This window comes from Choloepus didactylus, chromosome 7, assembly GCF_015220235.1.
Source record: "Choloepus didactylus isolate mChoDid1 chromosome 7, mChoDid1.pri, whole genome shotgun sequence".
Lineage (NCBI taxonomy): Eukaryota > Metazoa > Chordata > Mammalia > Pilosa > Megalonychidae > Choloepus > Choloepus didactylus.
Window position 1 is genome coordinate 94,560,092 of NC_051313.1, and position 20,517 is coordinate 94,580,608.

The 20,517-nt window shown below is 36.6% G+C and overlaps 1 protein-coding gene across 25 annotated transcripts in view; it reads left to right on the top strand.

Annotated features, from left to right (window-relative positions):
- The window catches only part of DST (dystonin), a 489,857-nt gene that overhangs the window by 348,981 nt on the left and 120,359 nt on the right, over window positions 1–20,517 (top strand). For 18 of the 25 annotated variants that reach the window (XM_037843232.1, XM_037843222.1, XM_037843223.1 and 15 more), the window contains 12 exons: window positions 379–467; window positions 1,446–1,581; window positions 2,678–8,149; window positions 8,278–8,427; window positions 8,579–8,794; window positions 8,966–9,115; window positions 9,888–10,121; window positions 11,349–11,501; window positions 12,932–13,165; window positions 13,640–13,906; window positions 16,933–17,478; window positions 18,548–18,724. In XM_037843232.1, coding sequence (XP_037699160.1) covers window positions 379–467; window positions 1,446–1,581; window positions 2,678–8,149; window positions 8,278–8,427; window positions 8,579–8,794; window positions 8,966–9,115; window positions 9,888–10,121; window positions 11,349–11,501; window positions 12,932–13,165; window positions 13,640–13,906; window positions 16,933–17,478; window positions 18,548–18,724 — 7,824 coding nt within the window. The remainder of the gene's footprint in view (window positions 1–378; window positions 468–1,445; window positions 1,582–2,677; window positions 8,150–8,277; window positions 8,428–8,578; window positions 8,795–8,965; window positions 9,116–9,887; window positions 10,122–11,348; window positions 11,502–12,931; window positions 13,166–13,639; window positions 13,907–16,932; window positions 17,479–18,547; window positions 18,725–20,517) is intronic. The other 7 variants (XM_037843236.1, XM_037843237.1, XM_037843238.1 and 4 more) reach the window with 1 other exon arrangement.

Below are 20,517 nucleotides of genomic sequence, written 5' to 3' on the forward strand. Positions count from 1 at the left end.
CCACATTCATGCATCATTTCAAGTTCTGCAATATACAGGGAGAACATTGGGACAGTGCTGAACCACAGGCCATCTGTGGTATTAAGGGCAGCCTTTACTTAACCACTCAGTGGTTGGGCTGGAGCAAATGAAACAGCCATTTACTGTTGAATTATTATTTCCTCATGAAAACGATGACATTATGGATAGAGGGTCCTTCCTTAATCATGCATTATAGATCAAGTACTCTTACACAGCTCTACAGACTGATAATGTAGTGGCCGCCATTGACTTGGGTCTCCCCAAAAGTTAACCTTTTATTTGATCAGTTTTTTTAAAAATGACTGCTGTTTAATCTTTATGATGGAAAAATTTGAGTATGTTTTCTTTACCTTGCAGATTTCCAGGGAGGAGATATCAGCCAAGAAGGAACAATTATCTGAAGCACTTCAAACCATGCAAATATTTTTGTCTAAACATGGTGACAAGTACGTTGGTTTTCATTAGTTCTTCTATTCAAGACAGGGAAGTCATCTTAAAAATATTCAGCAAAGCAGCAGGTGGCAAATTTTAATTGACATTCTTAAATTGAGATAAACTGAATGCAATTGCAATTTACTTAATAATGTAATAGCATGAAACATGAGACATCAGTTTAGTTGATGATCCCGTTTATGCCTTTCCACAGCCCTGAAATGTACATACCATCCATATTTTACTGAAAAGGATACATGCCCAGAGAGGTGAAGAATCAATAGCTAGTGAGTGTTGGAGTTAAGACTCCCAGCCAAGTCTTAATTCGAAGTAGTACTCCCGAGACTTAACTTGGTAAAATGTATGTAAACATATTCTTCATTTTCTTAGCTGAGACCCATTACAACCTGATTTCTCTTACTTTGGTCCTACTTTTTGAAACAAAGCACCTCATGTATTTCAGCTGATGCCTCAGTCAAGGAAGGAATCCACCTTTTTCTAAAACCCTTTTTGCTGTCATTTTTATGATTATTCTAGAATGACTGTATTGTACCTGAGAGGATTCAGGTTAATTTCCTTGTGGATTTTCTTTTTCTTCATCCTTCAGTTTAAACAAGTTTAGTCTTGAGTAATTGTACCTTCATATTCCTTTTTCACATTGAGAATAATAATGGGATCTTTCTGTCAGATAATAGCAATTGTTATTTTGGAAATTTGTATATGTTAGAGAGATGGCAGTATATCAGTTTACACCCTTTCCTTCAGGCCCTTTCTCAGGCTAGGGAAGGATTCCTAGATGTTTTTAGGACTATTCTTAATTTTCATATGCATTTATTCCAAGGCCTGAAAAGACTGTATGTGAAGTTGTATTTTATTTTATGACTGTTAGCATGTTTTTAAAAGTTTTCTACTTTACTAAGTCATTGAACTTGAGGTACCATCTTTATCATTTGAAATCCTGTATTACTCTTTTCATACTTTGGTTATTTTAGAATGACAGATGAAGAAAGAAATGAATTGGAAAAACAAATGAAAATTCTTCAAGAAGGTTATAATTTATTATTCAGTGAATCTCTGAAACAACTGCAAGAATCACAGACCTCAGGAGATATAAAGATAGAGGAGAAGGTAGTATTATTTATTTAAAACGTGGGGCCTTTTCAAGAGTCTTAGTGTTTTTTTGCATGGTTGTGGAAATATATGCCAATAATAACACAGTGTCCTTGGGTTTTGTACAAGTGACAAACATGATTGGAGTTTATTTAAATGCTTGGAGATTTCAATGTTGTTAATTAAATGCAATTTTACACATGCTGATCATCAGTTTCTATGACATCTTAATCTGTGCCTTGCATGGTAAAAGAAAAAATCATTCGTTTTTCTAACTCTTCTCTTTAAAAGCCATTCCTCTGCTGATAAGGTATTTTAAAAATACAATGTGATGGTATAAAATGCACCTGTGGGATATAGCTAAAGGTGGCAGTGAAGTTTTATAGAGTGTGTTTGATTTTCAGAGTTGCCCATGGGACTCACTTGAGTAATGCTAGGCCATATGTTCTACCAAAGATATTTGAGTATCTTCTTAAAATATAGCAGAAATCACTTAATATTTGGCCTGAACTTAAATTTTTTAAACTTGACAAGAGATGAGAGCATGCCCCAAACAGTATATTCAGTATTCAAAAAGTTGTGTTTACATTTAATTCCCTTACTCCTGGGAATACTTCCCACGTGATTTTGTTGCAGCTTAGGGGTACATAACAGTTTTTCTGGTTCCTTCGTTTTTGACTTTGGTTAAAGAAGTCTGTATGCTGTAAACATCAATAGCATGGGGTTTGTTACTCTTTTTCACGTCAGTAGACTAATCTCACCCACGTGCTGAAAGCATGATTTGCCTTCTAGGTATATGCTCTGTTTTCTCACTATCATCATCTACTCTGTTGTGTCCTCACTAACCTTGTTAATGTACACAGCATTAAGTTTTCAATTTACAGATGCATGTCGTTTTCAAAGCTTTTATCACATCCTGTCTGTTGAATAGATCACTGACATAGATCACTTGTGCATTTGAGCTGCCTAACATTCACACCATTGCTGTGCCTTGGTAAGTAGAGGATTTTTGAAGTGTATTATTTATTTTTAAAAAAAGCAAACTTAAGTTTCATGAAACTCTGCCCACCCTTGTATAACAGACTGACCTGAGTTTTTTGTATTTTCCTTTCAGTTGGATAAAGTGATTGCAGGTACCATTGATCAGACAACTGGAGAAGTCCTTTCAGTCTTTCAGGCAGTTTTAAGAGGCCTCATTGACTATGAAACAGGAGTCAGGCTGCTTGAGACACAGCTAATGATTTCTGGTCTCATTTCACCAGAATTAAGAAAGTGTTTTGACCTCAAAGATGCCGAAAGTCATGGTCTTATTGATGCACAAATTCTGTGCCAACTCAAAGAACTAAGTAAAGCTAAGGAAATTATTTCTGCTGCATCACCTACCACAGTTCCAGTGCTAGATGCTCTGGCTCAAGGTGTGATATCAGAATCCATGGCCATTAAAGTTCTTGAGATACTGCTCTCCACAGGCTTTCTGATTATTCCAGCCACAGGAGAACATCTGACCTTACAGAAGGCTTTCCAACAGAACTTGGTTTCCTCAACATTATTTTCTAAAGTCCTGGAAAGGCAAAAAATGTGCAAAGATCTCATTGACCCCTGCACCTCTGAGAAGATTTCTTTAATAGATATGGTGCAAAGAAGTATTCTGCAGGAAAACACTGGGATGCGGCTTCTACCCGTGAGACCACAGGAAGGAGGCAGAATAACATTAAAATGTGGAAGAAACATAGGCATTTTAAGGGCAGCTCATGAAGGTCTCATAGACCGTGAAACCATGTTTAGGTTATTGGGTGCACAGCTTCTTTCTGGAGGTCTGATTAATTGTGACTCTGGCCCAAGGATGACCGTTGAAGAAGCAATGGCAGAAGGGGTGATTGACAGAGACACTGCCAACAGCATTCTCACGTATCAGGTTCAAACAGGAGGAATAATTCACTCAAACCCTGCTAAACGTTTCACTGTAGATGAAGCAGTCCAATATGATTTAATAACTTCCATCAGTGCTCTTTTGATACTAGAGGCTCAGAGAGGCTATGTGGGACTCATTTGGCCCAACTCTGGTGAAATATTTCCCACATCTTCCTCCTTGCAGCAAGAGTTGATTACAAATGAATTGGCATACAAAATCCTGAATGGTAGGCAGAAAATAGCTGCTCTTTATATCCCGGAAACTTCTCAAGTCATTGGTTTGGATGTAGCTAAACAGCTAGGAATTATAGATAATAACACAGCATCGATTTTAAAAAACATGACACTTCCTGATAAAATGCCAGATTTGGGAGATTTAGAAGCTTGTAAAAATGCTAGACGGTGGCTCTCCTTTTGTAAATTCCAGCCATCTACAGTCCATGATTACAGCCAGGAAGAGGGTGTTCTGGATGGAGAAGAGCCAGCAGCAATTCAGAGCTCAGAACAAACTAAAAAATTATTCCTTTCCTATTTGATGATAAACAGCTATATGGATGCAAACACAGGGAAGAGGCTTTTGCTGTACGATGGAGAGTTGGATGAGGCTATTGCCATGTTACTGGAAGGCTGTAGTGCAGAATTTGATGGGGAGACACCATCAAAAGAATTTTTTGATTTAGGACTCTCTGGTGTATTCCTTAATAATGCTCCAAATAATGAAAAGCATGAAAGTACAGCTTTACCTAGTAATTTTGATAAATGTCATTGTAGAGAATCTGAACATGAAGAAACTACAAATAATAGAAAGCCTGCCATAAATGAAGAGGTTCATGCAGTGGAGAATAATGTTACCAGTAGTGAATTTTATCAGTCAGAAAACTTGGCAAATATAATATCAACTGATCATCAAGTTAATAACTCATCTAGTTTGTGTGTTCGCAATCCCATATCATATTTAATACAACCTGAACTTGCAGAAGATAGCATGCTTAGACATGACTCTGAACACATACTTAAAAACTGTGAAAATCAAAGTCAAGTTAAAGCCAATGGACATGCAGATAAAACCAATGAACATGCAGACTCTGAAAACAGTCAAAACTCTGCCACTGATTTGATAACAAACCCCATTGTGAAATCAAAACACAGTAGATTCTGTGATCTGAATGAGACAGAAAATGAAGATAATATAAACAAGGATTCAGCTATCTTTGACTATTCCCCCAGGCTAAGTGCCTTGTTAATTCATGATAAATTGAGGAATGAGCAGGGAGGTTTTCATGATGTATATATCCCAAAGAGCGATGGAAATAATTGTGAATCCTCTACATTGCCATTAAATAACCAAACCATGTTATTAGGTCAAAGAATGGGAGAAAAATTTCAAGACCAGTTTCTGGGAATCACAGCTATTAACATCAGTTTACAGGGAGAACACTGTGGACAAAAGTTTTTAAATCCTCAGATACAATATCACAATGACAAATTAATTTCGGATACTTATGGTGAGGATGAAAAAATACTTGCTGCTTCTCAGAAGACTCCTGAAGACAAGCAAAATGAGTCCGAAATAGAAGAGCACTCCTGTGCCATGACTCCAAAGAGTAATATTGGTAATGTCAACACATCCCATATTTGTGGTATACCATTGCTTGCAGAGAATGTCAGTGCTGGTGATTATGAAACCTCACTGCTGGATGATCGGGAGAGTGACACGGAAACAGACACTGAGAGTGATGATGATTTTTATGATACTCCCTTGTTCGAAGATGATGACCATGATTCTCTTGTTCTTGAAGGTGATGATCATGATTGTTTGCAACCTGAAGACTATGACACACTGCGAGAGGAAAATGATGGGACTACTCCTCCTGGAGATGTTTTTTACGATCTTTCAAAGGAGAATGAAAATTACATGGTTGCCCGGCAGGGACTATTTGGTAGCTTAAGTGTGAGAGAAAAAATACTGTCTCCTCAAGATTTTCTCATAGCTATTGAGAAAGTTGAGTTGGATCCCATTGAAAAACTGCATTTAAAGTCAGTTGGCTCAGACAAGGTAAATGGACGGTTGTTGGAAACTGTATCAGAAGGGGAAAGTGCAAATAACCTTGAAGGTGATACAGCTGATTCAGTGATTGATTATGAAAGTGTAAGAAGAAAAGAGAACTTCAGTGCTTCCTTGAAACATGATGGCACTGACAGTTGGAGAGGGAGAAGAGATTATGTAGCTGTACAAGAATTTAAAGCTGATGTTGATTACTTAGATTATATGGAAAATGAAGAAAGTTATGGTGATTACATATGTAACAGTAGTGATCAAGAGAACACTGATGATGGTGACGATGATGTTGAAGATGAAGGAGGAGGAGATGAGAATGAAAAGCCCAAATGCCAAAATGAGATTGAAAATATGGATATCCAATTGTGTGCCACCACAAATGAAAATGAAAACAGTGATGAAAATCAAACTATTAATAAAGTGATCCTCCTGGGTAAAATGTACAATTATAATTCTTCAGAAAAACTGCAGAGTGTAAATGTTTTACAGCTAGAATCAACTAGTAAAAGTAGCTTAGTTACTGAAGGAAGCAGCCTTTCAGAATATACAGCGAAGGTTGTTGGAAAAAGCAAAGAACATCTGTTGAATCATGAGATGGCAGTTAAGGATTTATTGCTACCCATAGTTAAAGGTAATGAATCAAAAAACCCCAGGTCACCTTGTGAGTTAGACAATGGTCCAGAGAACATAAAAGTTAAGTTGATTGAAGGACCAGAATCTACTCACTCTGTGAAAAGGAGAAATCCGTATTTTGAGGATGTGGCACCTGAAGACAACTCATCATTTGATAAAATCATTTTTTCTGGGGCTGATGTAATAGGAAAACCTTCTGAGGAAAGCCATTTGTCATCCATAGCATCTGTAACTGGAAGAGAACTAATTGAAGGGAGAGATAGCAAAAATAATATATTAATAGAAGATGAGATATCAGTTCAAAAGTTGTGTTCAGGTAAAGGAGAAGTGTTTATGAAAGGTCTAGTAGAAGAAGATAATAAATATCTCAAACATTTACCTAGTAAAAGTACAGGGGAGAGTCTTAATTTAGTTAATATTCAGTTTCCATTTACACAAATCACAAATAATGAAGAACATAATCAGAAAGGAAGCCTCAAAAATGTGACTGTAACTCTTAATGAACCAAAGAGTATACAATCGATGGTCAGTAAAAGTCCTGTTCAGTTTGAAAATCTTGAAGAAATATTTGGCACATCAGTTCACAAAGTCATCAATGACATTACTATTTTGTCTGAAGGGACTACAGTTATTGAGAAAGATTCATTCACTGATGAACCTGAGAAAGAACATGATTTATCTATTTATTTAAAACATTGTGCTAAAAATATAAAAGCAAAAGATGTACTGAAACCAAATGAAGATATTTGTCATTACCCTGATAAAAAAACAGGCATAGAAAATGGGCTAAAGAAGGCTCAACAAACTGAATTGAATTCTGATTTCCCAAGCTGTGTTTTAATAGCTGCCCCTCCCATGAAAGAACGCTTACAATTAGGAGTTAATAATGTAAAAGAGAAGGCAACTCTTCCCCAGGAAGACTTACCTCTGAATGAAATGGTCCAGTTTCATAGTAAAGAATCTGTCTCAGAAGGAGGAACAGAAATTCCTCAGTTTACACTGGCGAGTAATGAAACCACCCTTTCAATCTTACCTCTTAGAAATGTGGAAGACCTGGGGAAAAATACTGAATTTGTGCAGATTGAACTCTGTACAAATGAAATAAGAAATGATAACTCTGGTAACACTTCATACAGTGACTGCTTATTCTTAGAAATTAAAGATAAGAAAGAAATAATTGAGCCACAGCCACCAAAAGAAGAACAAGCCTTGTCTCAAGAACTGCAAGAAAAGGACGTTCAGCTTCCTGAATTCTCTCAGGTATTGGTTGAGGACTTAAAGGATATCTTAAAAAGCAGATTGAAAGAAGGTCATATAAATCCTCAAGAGATTGGGGAACCTTCAGCCTATGTAGACACTAAAGTTTTAATTCAGAACTTAATGAAAAGGGTTAGCACATTACAGTTGGCTAATGAAGTGTCTAATAAATCCAGTGACTCTAAAATCAGTGACTGTACTGGAATTTCTCCCATGAATAACGCATCAGAACTAACAGCAGGGGGTAGAGATAATCCTTTATATATTGCAAATCTGAAATCTGAACATCTCCTTGATATACTGCAGCAAAATCCATATGGCCAAAAAATTCCAGGAGCATTTGAGTTGATGAAAGAATTAACTCAGATGGAGTATGATCTAGAGAAAAGTGGTATTCCTTCTGAAGTACTTCTGTTGCAACTTGAAAATATTTTCTGCAAGGTGCTTACTGATAGATTTTCATGGAAAGAAGAACAGGTTGGAGACTTGAATCAAAACTTATCTTCTACTTCCAAAGAAGTGGATGAAGAGCCAGCCATTCTTGGTGACCAATGTTCCCTTAATTTAGAAAATGTGAAAGAAATTGGACTAGAAAACTCTACTGCATGTGTGTCAGCATTAACAAGAGTTGAGAAACTCAAGAAGCTGTGCAATGATTCCTCAAACCATTTGAAATATATTTCAGAGTCAAAAGAAATATCTCCTGGAGATAGCTCTGCAGAACAAGTAAGTTGACTCATACATTTTATATGGAGGTAGCTGCATGAAACATTTGGGAATAATCCCATACGCTGTCTTTACTTTTAAAATCTATATAAGGGCTATTGAATTAAAATGTCCAAATTTATTTTTAGTTTTCCAATGAGTTACAGCAGTGTTTACAGCACACTGAAAAAATGCATGAGTATTTGGCTTTGCTTCAAGATATGAAACCTCCCTTAGACAACCAAGAGTCTCTGGATAACAATCTAGAAGCTTTGAAAAACCAACTCAAACAGTTAGAGGTAAGAATTGTCTTGGCCTATTTACAGATAGTAGTCATTTTATGATAGCTTTTGAAAAATAAACAGTTTCTTTACTTTTATGTTTCGAGTGTTAATTGTATTTGTGCTTTTCACTAAATAGTAAATAGATCTGGGAAATATTTTTTGGCAGACATTTGAAATGGGATTGGCTCCAATTGCTGTTATTTTAAGAAAAGACATGAAGTTGGCAGAAGAGTTCCTAAAGTCTCTTCCCAGTGACTTTCCCAGAGGACATCTTGAAGAATTAAGTATAAGCCACAGAAGTTTGCAGACTGCCTTCTCTTCCCTCAGTGAAGTGTCTTCAGAAAGAATAAAACAGATTATGCTTGCAATTGACTCTGAAATGGTAGGCATAAAAATGTTTCACATCTTGTCAGAATTGATTTTTGAAGGTTTGAGAATTTAGTCATAGGAAAAGTATTTTGTTTTCAGACTGTTAAGCCCTTAAAAGAGAGTCATTATTTGTAGGAATGTGACATTTTGGGGACAAAAATGAATGCACAATTTTATTTTCTAGTCTAAACTAACAGTTTCCCACGAAGAATTTCTGCATAAGCTTAAGTCGTTTTCAGTTTGGATATCAGAGAAGAGCAAGTCTGTGGAGAATATTGAAATTGTGGATGTCCAAGATACTGAACATGTAAAGAAAAGGTCGGAGTTTCTCAAGGCAAGTATCTAAATATAACAAAGTACATTTAGAAATTGATGAATCTAATATAATAAATATTTAGACAAAATATGACTTTACTAAGACAATGAATATTATTTGCTTCCTTGGTCTCTGACCTGTTTGTTCATAGTTGACACAGCCTTAAAATAATCACTACTCTTTGGGCACTATTCTGATGCTATCCCACCTGCTTTATCAAACTCTTACTATCATTGACAATTTGAAATTAGTATTCATACTCACACTAGTGACCTTTGGTGTGCTAGTATTTCCAATATATGCTTTATTGGAACAAGTTCTTAATTTTAGCAAAATACCTCCTGTCTCTAAAAGTCAAGAAAATGAAATTCTGGGTGGCCCACCTAATTCACATTTCAAATTCCCCAAGGTCTCATTTATGTGCTACTAGAATTATATGGATATTATGAATATTTACTGATGTTAAAATACTGATGTTTCCCTTCAGTGTGCTAAATGTATATATGTTGAGTTTTGGCCTTGCATCAGAGTTACCTTTTAAACATGATGTGGCAGACAAGACTCAAATATCCTTAGAAGGATTATTTGTCTTTTTACGTAATATTAATTACCATAGTATTTAAATAATTTCATAATATATGGTAAGTAGATTTTTGAGAATATGAATAATAAAAAAGTCAATAAAACCGTAAGTCCCTGATAGGAGGCGTAGTTTAGGAATAATATTATTGTTAATATAAACTTTATTATACTTAACTCCCTGTTGGTAACTTCTATTACTTGTTCACAGAATGTGTTAAAAGACCTTGGAAATACCAAATTGCAGCTGGAGACTACAGCTTTTGACGTGCAATTCTTCATTTCTGAATATGCACAAGATCTGTCTCCCAACCAAAGCAAACAACTGCTGAGGCTCTTAAATACAACTCAGAAGTGTTTTCTTGATGTACAGGAATCAGTAACTACCAAGGTGGAACGTTTAGAGACTCAGTTACAGCTAGAACAACATCTTGATGATCAGAAGGTTTGCCTTTGTTTGTGAAGTTGGAATTTGTTGCTTTTAGTTATCCAGTGCGAAACCTTTATGTAGATATCCAAGGATTATTGTATGAGAGGAACGATTTTCAAGAAAGGCTTTTTGTGTGCACTTTATAAGTTAGGGATCCTACAATGTGTAACACTATTGTTTTCCATAGCGATGCTATAATTTAGTTAATTTTAGTTTTCGTGATCCGTAAAACTACATTTTTCAGGCAAGAATTGATTTTTTTTCCTAGTATGAATGCATGCTGAAATTTCAAGAGATAAATTGATGAACACATGGCTAAAGATGGTTAAGGGTATTTCCCCTGAGAGGTGATATGACTAGTTAGTTCAGAGTATGGGCTCAGGCACTAGATTGCCTGAGTTTAGATCCCAGCTCTGCCACTCACTAGTTCTGTAACCTGGGGTATGCCATTTAACCTCAATTTTCTCATTGGTAAATTGGAATTAACAGTGCTTATCTGGTAATGTTATGAGCATTAGATAAAAGGATGCATGTGAAACACTTAGTACCTTGCCTAGCATGTATTGGCTTCTTAATAAACATTATCTATGGCTGTAAGATATATAATCAGTGTATATATAATAGGAAAATGAAAGAAGCAAGTAATTAGTATTGACTGACTTAGTCAAATAATGTCTTGGAGAGATTTAATGAATTGTATTAGAGTGTTGTATCTAATGGCAATAATGAGCAAAGGGTGGGACTTGATGTCTGTGAAATTAGACATAGTGATGAAAAGGAAATATTGCATGCAGGGTTCTTTTATTATTTCTGTAAGCACCTGGGCATGGTCTCTAGCATGATAACCTATAAACACATATCAAAAATATTAACTGACAAATCACAACTAACTTCTGTTTTGATGTCCTTTTGCAGAATTAATTGTGTGTGTTGCAGGTGTCAAGAGCTTAAGAAAATGGGATTTTTTCTTCCTGTCGGTCAGAAGTTCCATGTCTCACACATATGCATGGCCAGTATTTTGTTGAGCAGTTGCATCCAAACGTGATCTCTTTCCTTATAAATGGGATGTGTTCGTACTTTCTACCTACCTTCCTCAATTTGTACCCCACTGCTATCATGTTTACAGCATACTTGTAAAAGCTTATTTAGAAGAAAGTTGAAAAATGTGTTCTAATAAGGAGCTATCACAATTCTGATTTTATTACCTCACATTTAAGACATTTGGGTTTTGCTCCACTTTAGGTTGTGGCAGAGCGTCAGCAAGAGTACAAAGAGAAACTCCAAGGCATATGTGATCTCCTCACACAAACTGAGAACCGCCTGATTGGTCATCAGGAAGCCTTTGTGATTGAAGATGGCACAGTTGAGTTAAAGAAGTACCAGTCCAAGCAAGAGGTAGAATCTGGTTTTGTATTAGCAGCTTTATGTTGATGTTAGATTTTATTACTATTATTTGGAAAGCAGTTAGGGTTATTGGAAAATCCATCATTTTAGCCCTTCAGAGGCAATGCATACCTAGATGCCATCAGGCCTGAGCCAGGCAGAGGTCTTATTAATGATGCGGTAGCTTTTTCAGCCTTCCTTCTAGCTTTAAATTATACTAATTTCCAACTTCCAGCAAGCTAGGTACCTCTCTTGACAGGTTTTTGATGAGACATTGCGTGGATAAGATACGAAGGAAGTTTGCTAATAGAAATACTTGTTTGATGAATTGAAATTTGGATCCATTTAAGGCCAGCCTAGTTACTTGCAAATTGAAGAAAATAGCCATAGGTTCAAGTTCTTACTTTCTTTTTCTTAACTCCTTTCCATTCCTTTCATCCTTCTCTGAAATTTGTTTCTTTCCATTGAAGGAAAGGGACAGAAAAGACAGATGATATTTTAACTTCATTTTGGTAGCTGGAGAAAGAACACTGTCACTATAAATAGGTAACTCTTGGTTCGAATCCCAAACTCTACTCTTTACTAGCTTAGAAATTAATCTCTCTGGGCCTTTGTTTCTTCATTAGTCATACTTCCATTGGTATGTTATTATAAGGGTGCAGTAAATATTGTGTGATAAGTGACTGGCATACTTCATGCTACTTATTAGTGGCTCAATAAATAGTATCTCTTTCAATTCAATAGTTGTCAAAAAAATTTAAGGAGGCTTAAAATAAAAGCAAGAGGGAAAATAAGATTAAAACTCAAACACAATACAGAATAAGGATAGAAAATACTAGCAAAGGAGAAAATGGAACGGAAAAATTATTTCAAGAAATCTGTGCTGTAGAAAGCTGCAACTACTGATTAGAAATCAAAATCCTGAGCTTCCTAACAGCCAGGGGAAAGAGGCAAACATCACAAATTATAGAGCTCTGGTTGTTTTGGAGAAGAAAACATTTTAGTTCCATAGGAGAACTATTTCTGTTTAAAATCCTGAGCAGTGGCTGTATATTAGAAAATAAATGTTTAGAGACAAAATAAATAACATTATCATATATTTAAAAGCTTTTGTAGAGGTGTTCTTATATTTAAAACTGTCTGGTGTATGCATATTTGTGTAGATTATATGCTGATGTGTTTTCGGTGTTTGAAAAAACTGCATCCCTTTGTTAAACATGACAGTCTTAGTGCCTTTCTTTATGTTTGAGAGTTCCAATTATATTAAGTGTTGTGCTTAAAAGAAACCAAGTCAAATTAACATATTGAATATGTTTTTTATTTTTCTTTCAAATTGTGTGTGTTAGACTCTCTTTCTCTGCCCACTCCCTCTTTTAGAATTGCCACTCTGGAAGAGTTACATAGGTAACATTTTAATCAAATGTTTTCTTTTGTGTTATAAGGAATTACAGAAAGATATGCAAGGAAGTGCCCAGGCATTGGCAGAAGTAGTGAAAAACACAGAGAACTTCTTAAAGGAGAGTGGGGATAAGCTGTCACAAGAAGATAAGACCTTGATTGAACAGAAACTTAATGAAGCTAAGATAAAGTGTAAACAGCTTAACTTAAAGGCAGAACAGTCAAAAAAGGAGCTGGATAAAATTGTGACAACAGCAATCAAGGAGGAAACTGAAAAGGTCCTATCCAAATATGTGGTACACTATTGCATTGTTGAAAATTATTGGTGTTACTACTACTTGATTTTATCAAGTGTTGTCCAGTGGTAGTAGGCAATTATTAGCACCAGGGACTAGAATTCTGGGTTTCCAGGTGTGTAATTGATCAAATACTACAAAAAGCTTGAACAGCTAGCTTTGCTTAACTTTTTCTTAAAATTTAAGTGGGGCTATGAGACTCTCTACTTGTGAAATGTGTGATGACTCTATCAATTATAGCTGTGTTTTTGGAACATATTGTTAAGAACAGTGAAAACTTAAAATAACTGCACATTTTGCTGTAGGTGTAATTTCATTGTGTGACTTTGTCAGCTTTTAGTGTATAAGGATTCCCCAATCTAATTTAGAATAATCTAAATATTTTCTTTTGGAATGTCTTAACATCAATGGCTTGGCACATGTTCAGAATGCCTACTGTGAACTTTCCCTGTCCAGGTTGCAGCTGTGAAGCAGTTGGAAGAGAGCAAAACCAAAATAGAAAACCTTTTGGACTGGCTGTCAGATGTTGACAAAGACTCAGAAAGGGCAGGGGCAAACCACAGACAGGTAATTGAACAGAATGGGACCCATTTTCCAGAAGGTGATGGCAAGTTGACGATTGGAAAAGAGGATGAAGTTAATGGTAATCTGTTGGAAACTGATGTTGATGGACATGTTGGAACCACTGAGGAGAATCTGAACCAGCAATACCAGAAAATCAAGGTGTGTTGTTTTAAACATAAAGAATACTGTTAAATTCTATTTCCAGGTCAGTAAAAATAGGGACAACTTAGCAAATGAGTTACCTTTACAAAGCTTAATGACCAGACAGTAAAGTCCTTCTGTGCAGGCATATTATTATGTCAAATATAAATCATTGTGAGAGTTATAATCAAGTCAAAAAGCAATGAGAAATAAATCATTAGATGTGGCATTCTTCACTTAAGTGAAGCAGAATTATAAGCAATTAGTGGAAATAATAGTAGTTAACATACATAGAGTAATTGCAGGCACTCATCTAAGCTCTTTTGATCTATTAACTCATTCAGTCCTCACAGCTACTTTGTAAGGCTAGGTTCTGTTATTATTCCCATTTTGCAGATGAGGAAACTGAGACCTAGAAAGGGGAAGTAACTTGTGTACAGTGAGACATCTAGTAAGGGATATTTGGATTTAAAACTAGGCATATCCTCCATCACTAGCTGAATTCTAATCCATGTGCATTGACTAACTTGCTGTGCAATATTGAGCTCACTTAAGTTTTCTCTGAGCCTCTGCTTTTCTATGGTGATGGCTGTTGTTGAGAAGAGACATGAAAACCCTTCTTAAAATTCACCATGTGGTGGAAATTAAACCAACATTAATGCTAATATGGGAGCAAAGCCAACATTTGAAAAACATTTTTAAAGTGCCATATAGTTGATAATTGTATGTCAATGTTTGGCTTTTTGTAATAGACTTTAGAAACTTTTTGCAGTTCTATTTGTTTTCCTCTGAGTCTTTGTCTTTAGAGACTGCAATAGGATGCTCTCTGTCAGGTTCTTATAGTACAGCACATATAAATTGAACTGGAAGAAGAGTGTTTACTATGTCACAGTTTTAAGAAGCTATTATACAACTCACTGTATTTGTCTCTTAGAATAAAATCCAAATAACTACTGAAGGAACTTAATGATTCAGTTACAGAGAAGTCAGGAAAGATTAGTAACCTGACCAAAGTAGTGAAAAATGTATTTGGATTCAAACATAGGGATGCTTGATACAAAGCCCTTGTTTTTAGCCACAGTATGACATTTCCTTTCTGATCTTTTCACCTCTAAGAATGTGGGAATCTGAACATGCTTTAGAAATTCCTGATCTCTCGGTAGAGTGAAGAGATGGCCAATGGCCCTGAGTCAGGGATTCTATTACTCCTCTCCAGTTGTGCCACATGTCCTGGGGCCAAGCTGTTCTCCTTGAGATGCCTCAGTATCCTCATCTGCAAAAAGAAGGGAATGAATCAGATAATCAGATGAAATACTGTCCAAATCTCCCTAATCTTATTGAATGCCTACTTTTGTACAAAGACCTGTTGGAAGGTGGGAGAAAACTTCTTGAGTCAAAAATATTTGTCATGTGCCTGCAGTGTGGCAGGCTTCATTATGGACAGTGAGGATGCAAAAATTAATGAGTCTATTCTCTGCAAACTAATTGGGATCAGACTTATAAATAAGTGAACAGTGCCTTACAGCAGTGCTTCTCAATCCTTTTCACTTTATGGCATACCTTTATCCTTATCCAAGCCTTCCATGCTAGCACTGTTGTAGGTATTTTGGGATTCCCCAGGGAGCAAAATAAAGGTTCCTTTCCTCCCAGTGTTTGCATTCCGGGAAGGTGAGGATGATATGGCAGAAACAAAGTAACTAAATTATTTATTTTTATTATTTATTGTTTATTTTTATTATTTGTGTTTGAAGGTGGTAAGTGCTGTGGTTTAAAAGAAGGGCAGTAGAGTGCTGGGGAAGGAGTGGGGGCAGTTTCGAGTGTTAAATAGGATCATCAAGGTAGGCCACATTGAGATGAAGTTTGTGCAAGGAATTAAAGGAGATGGATGGGGGGTAAGGGCTAGTTTGCCAAGTGGATGTCTGAGGAAAAAGCTTTCCAGACCAGAGAGAAGTTCCCAAGGTGCATAACACGTTTGGATGGTGGAGATGGGAATGACAAAGAGGCTGGGCCGTCCTGGAGTGGAGTGGGAGGGGATGTAGGTGGTAGAGAGGAGCTGGGAGATAGCAGGGATTAGGTATTGGGCCCATGTAAGCCGTTATAAGAAACGTAGAAAACTGTCCAAAGGGAAAATATGTACGACTTATGGGGTGAGTGGAAGAAGCTGCTTATTGCTGGAGGGGAAGGGGCCTCAACTGTCCGAGGCCCCCCACCTACCTGCCCTGAAGGCTGAGGTGGTCATAGCTCTGCCCATCTGCCCGTTCACCACACACCTGCTGGAAGCTCTGCCTTATGTACTGCCCTCAGAGGGGGCTGTGCAGGCTTTGCGCTGTGCTAAGTGTTCTACCTATGTGATCTCATGTACCCTTCACAGCAAACCTCTGAGGTATAGAGGGTATGGTCTCCATTTTCCACATACAGGAAACTGAGGCTTAGTGAAGCCAAGTGGCTCCAGTATTGTCTTTTATATCTGTTCCTCTAACTTCCACTGGCCTCCTCTGAATGTAATCATTTTTGCTTAATTTTTGTTGTAATATTTTTATAGATTTAAAAATTACATATTCTTTTATACTATTTAATTGTGCTTTCATGATCATTTCCTGGTAAAAAAAAATTTCTACTTCTCTGCTTAGTAATTGGGCCAAGGCATTAGTGGTCCTTTGTGGCAGTTGTGAGGAAGCAGGGAGTAAAATGAGACCAGATTATAGATTCTTGTTTTCAAATCAGAATAGAAATTAGCCACTTTTTTTTTTTTTTTACACATTCTCGAATACATTACTTGCCTCATGTAATTGTCTGGGTACTTTCTATGGAAGGTTGGAAGTTCCCTTAAAAATAAGATTAGAGTGCTCAAAATTCAGCTTTTGCTATTCTGAAACCCACTATTAAAACAGAAATACTATATAGCTTGAAAAAAAAGTAATGGGAAGCAAGTTGTAGCTCTATGGATCATTTAAGCCTGTCAGTCTTGAGGCATCCAGGCGCTCCCAGCAGCCTCAGGGTGACTGTCACTGCTTTATTGTTACAGTCACTTTGTCTTCACACAGGCCCAACACGAGAAAATCCTTTCTCGGCACCAAGCAGTCATCGTAGCCACTCAGTCTGCACAAGCCTTGCTCGAGAAACAGGGCCACTATCTCTCTCCTGAGGAAAAGGAGAAACTGCAAAAGAACATGAAGGAACTGAAAGCTCACTATGAAACCACACTAGCTGAGTCAGAGAAGAAAATGAAGTTAACACACTCTCTGCAGGAAGAACTGGAAAAGTTTGATGCTGATTATAGCGAGTTTGAACACTGGCTACAGCAGTCGGAACAAGAACTTGAAAACCTGGAGGCAGCTGCAGATGACTTCAGTGTTTTAATGACCAAATTGAAGAGGCAGAAGAGTTTCTCAGAAGATGTTATTTCTCACAAAGGTGACTTGAGATACATCACAATTTCCGGAAATAGAGTATTAGAAGCTGCCAAATCTTGCAGCAAGCGAGAGGATGGCAAGGTTGACAAGGATAGTATCGACACTTCTGCAACCCACAGAGAAGTACAGAGCAAATTGGATCATGCCACCAATCGGTTCAGATCACTCTACTCTAAGGTAATTTTATTTTCATTTGTAAGGAGAAGATCAATCTGGTTATAATTTTCATGTGTCCTCTTAACTTTTGTTTTGGAATTAGATGCAAGAAACCTAAACTGAAGCAGGAAAAAAAATAGTAGTTCAGCCTTCTTCCCTTCAGTATTATTTGTCTGCTTTACTTAAAAAAAAAAAAAATGTTAAAAACGTGGAAGCTTAAAATTATTTAGCTTTACTAGTGTTCAGAGATTTATTTCCAGGCCACCGTGGAGCTAAACTCTCAACAAGGTCCATGTCTGATTTGACCACCAGATGGCATTTTATATATTAGCTCTAAGCAAAAGGAGTGGATTGGATTGCTAATTTGCAGTCTCAGAGCTTTTAAGTGTCATCTCAGATAATTCTCTTCACAAATACTATAAGTGTTTGCTTAACAGTCATATTTTATCAGTTTATTTTTAAATTCTTAATGACTAGGGGGCTCTTTCAGCTTCTCTTATAACTTTGGACAATTAAAAGTATTTTTGTTTGTTTGCTTGTTTAAATCCTAAGAAAATATTTCCCAGTAGGTAATCTGAACAAGATCAGGTTTTCAAAGTTGTATATTGATTTAAAGATCCTCCTTGGTGCTTGGCCATTGTTTTATTCTTATCTAGCCTATTTGGCCTCCTTGTGTTAATTCATCCAGTGGAGCATATAGAAGTAATTTATTAGGTACATTGAAAACCTTCTAAATAAATGCATGTCTATATATATGTGTACATGGGCATGTAAAACTCAGAATCAGCCCTGGTAGAGCTTCCTTCTCTAATGATTAATATCTTAATCCTTCATTCTGGGTAAACATTTTTTTAAATTGGTATAAATCTAGAGCTGTCTCCTCATTTTTATGGCTCCTTTTTTCCTTCTTCAAGGCCTTCTTTTTGCCTTCTTTATATAAAGAAGAAAATCTTATCCCTATAGGGTTTTCACTAACTTGGGTTGAAGTCTCCTCTTTTCCAAGTTATACAACTAATAAGTCCTAAAGTTATTTTGACCCATATCAAAGTGGTGAGTTCTAATCACCCTCTTTTCTCTTTTGATTATTTAGTGCAGTGTCCTGGGGAATAATCTTAAAGACCTGATGGAAAAATATCAACACTATGAAGATGCTTCCTGTGGACTTCTTTCTGGGCTCCAGGCCTGTGAGGCCACAGCAAGCAAACACTTATCTGAACCCATAGCCGTGGACCCCAAAAACCTGCAAAGGCAATTAGAAGAGACCAAGGTAAAAAAAAAAGGGGGGGGGGCAGTGCGAGACCAAGCGAGCGTGGAATCTGAACCTTCCAGTAGTTTTACTGAAATTCTCCCACTTCCCTGCACTTTTGTTATAGCTGCCCCTAGGTTACGGAAAAAGGGATGCGGATGTATACTTCATCCTCTAGAGGGAGCAATGACTATTTCTCCCTAGTCCATTCATTTCTCTTTCTAACGAGATTTTTAATTCCACTGTTTAACCTGTTTTACATTGCTGTTATGGCTCCTTACCTATATCCATCCCCCAGTCCCCAAGCAAGAGTCAATATTGTCCAGGTTCCTTCTTAAGAAGGAGTCAGCATTTGGAATAGAATATGACTCTTACAAACATACATTTATTCATCAGAGCAGTAGCGAGTTTTATAATTTAGTAGTAGGGGAAAGTTGTTGAGAGTTGAGCTTCCTGCAGGGAGGAAAAACCAACTTGTGAAGCATTCGTTGAAGTCTGTGAGGGCAGGTACCTGGCCCAGAGTAGGTATTCAATAAATATTTTTTTTAAGGATGGACTGGTGGGGGAAGGAGGTAGGAATATTTCTGCCACATTTGGGGATTCTAAGGATCAGGATTGGGGGCTTCTGTTTAGTGTCCCTGTGATTCAAGGGATGCAAACTTTAGTTATTACCTAGTACAGTTCTCAAAAAGTCTTCCTGCCCTATCACAAATGCAGACTTGATGTGGAAATTGCACAATTGGGGTCTCTGTCTAGAATCTCTATTCTATTTTCTTAAATTTAATGCATGTTTTAAAACTCTAAGGAGAGGTAATTTTGAAATACTTTATTCTTATTCATTTTTAATTTGAAAGTTTTAATTCATAAATTCCTTTTAGCAGGTGGGTAGCAGTAGCGTATTGCAACCATAGCTAGAAAGTGAACACAGTATTGCCAGTTAAGTAACTACCTTTCAGAATTTATGCATTAATTAATTCTCATTAAGCCACAGCATAATTTAAAAAATTAAATGTGCAATTAAATTTGTACATATGTACATATTTTCCTGGCAGATGATCTCAGCATGTATGAGGATAAAGTTTTGAGAATTAGGTCATCTCCATTTCTTTCATTTTTTTTGTCTTTATTAACTTTTGTTTCATTGTCATAACATATATAGCATAAAATTTGTTGCCATTTCAGCCATTTTTAAGTGTACAATTCAGTGGCTTCAGTTACTTTTACAATGTTGTATTACCGTCACTACCTTCCATTACTAAAACCTTTTCATCACCCAGAACAGAAACTCTTTACCTATCAAGGAGGAATTCTCCATTTCCCTAAGCCCAGCCCCTGGTAACCTCTAATCTGCTTTCTGTCTCTATGACTGTTTATTCTGGATATTTCATGTAAGTGGAATCATACGTCATTTGTCCTTTTGTGTTTGACTTCTTTTACTTAACACAATGTCTTCAAGAGTCATCCAAGTTGTAACAGGCATCAGAACTTCATTCCTTTTGATGACTGAATAGTATTCCATTGAATGGATAAACCACATTTTGTTTATCCATTCATCTGTTGATGGATATTTGGGTTGTTTCTACCTCCTTATGTTTTGTGTGTGTGTGTGTGTGTGTGTGTGTGTGTGTGTTTTAAACATCCTATTGCAGATATAGAGCACAGAATTTCCCATTTTAATCACATTCAGGTATACAATTCAGCAATATTGTGCTGCCATTACTGACATCTATTTCCCCTCCTTTTGCATCTCCTCAAACAGGAGCAAGCCACCCATAAAATTATAATTCTTTCTTCCTGCTCGACCTCCTTCTGCA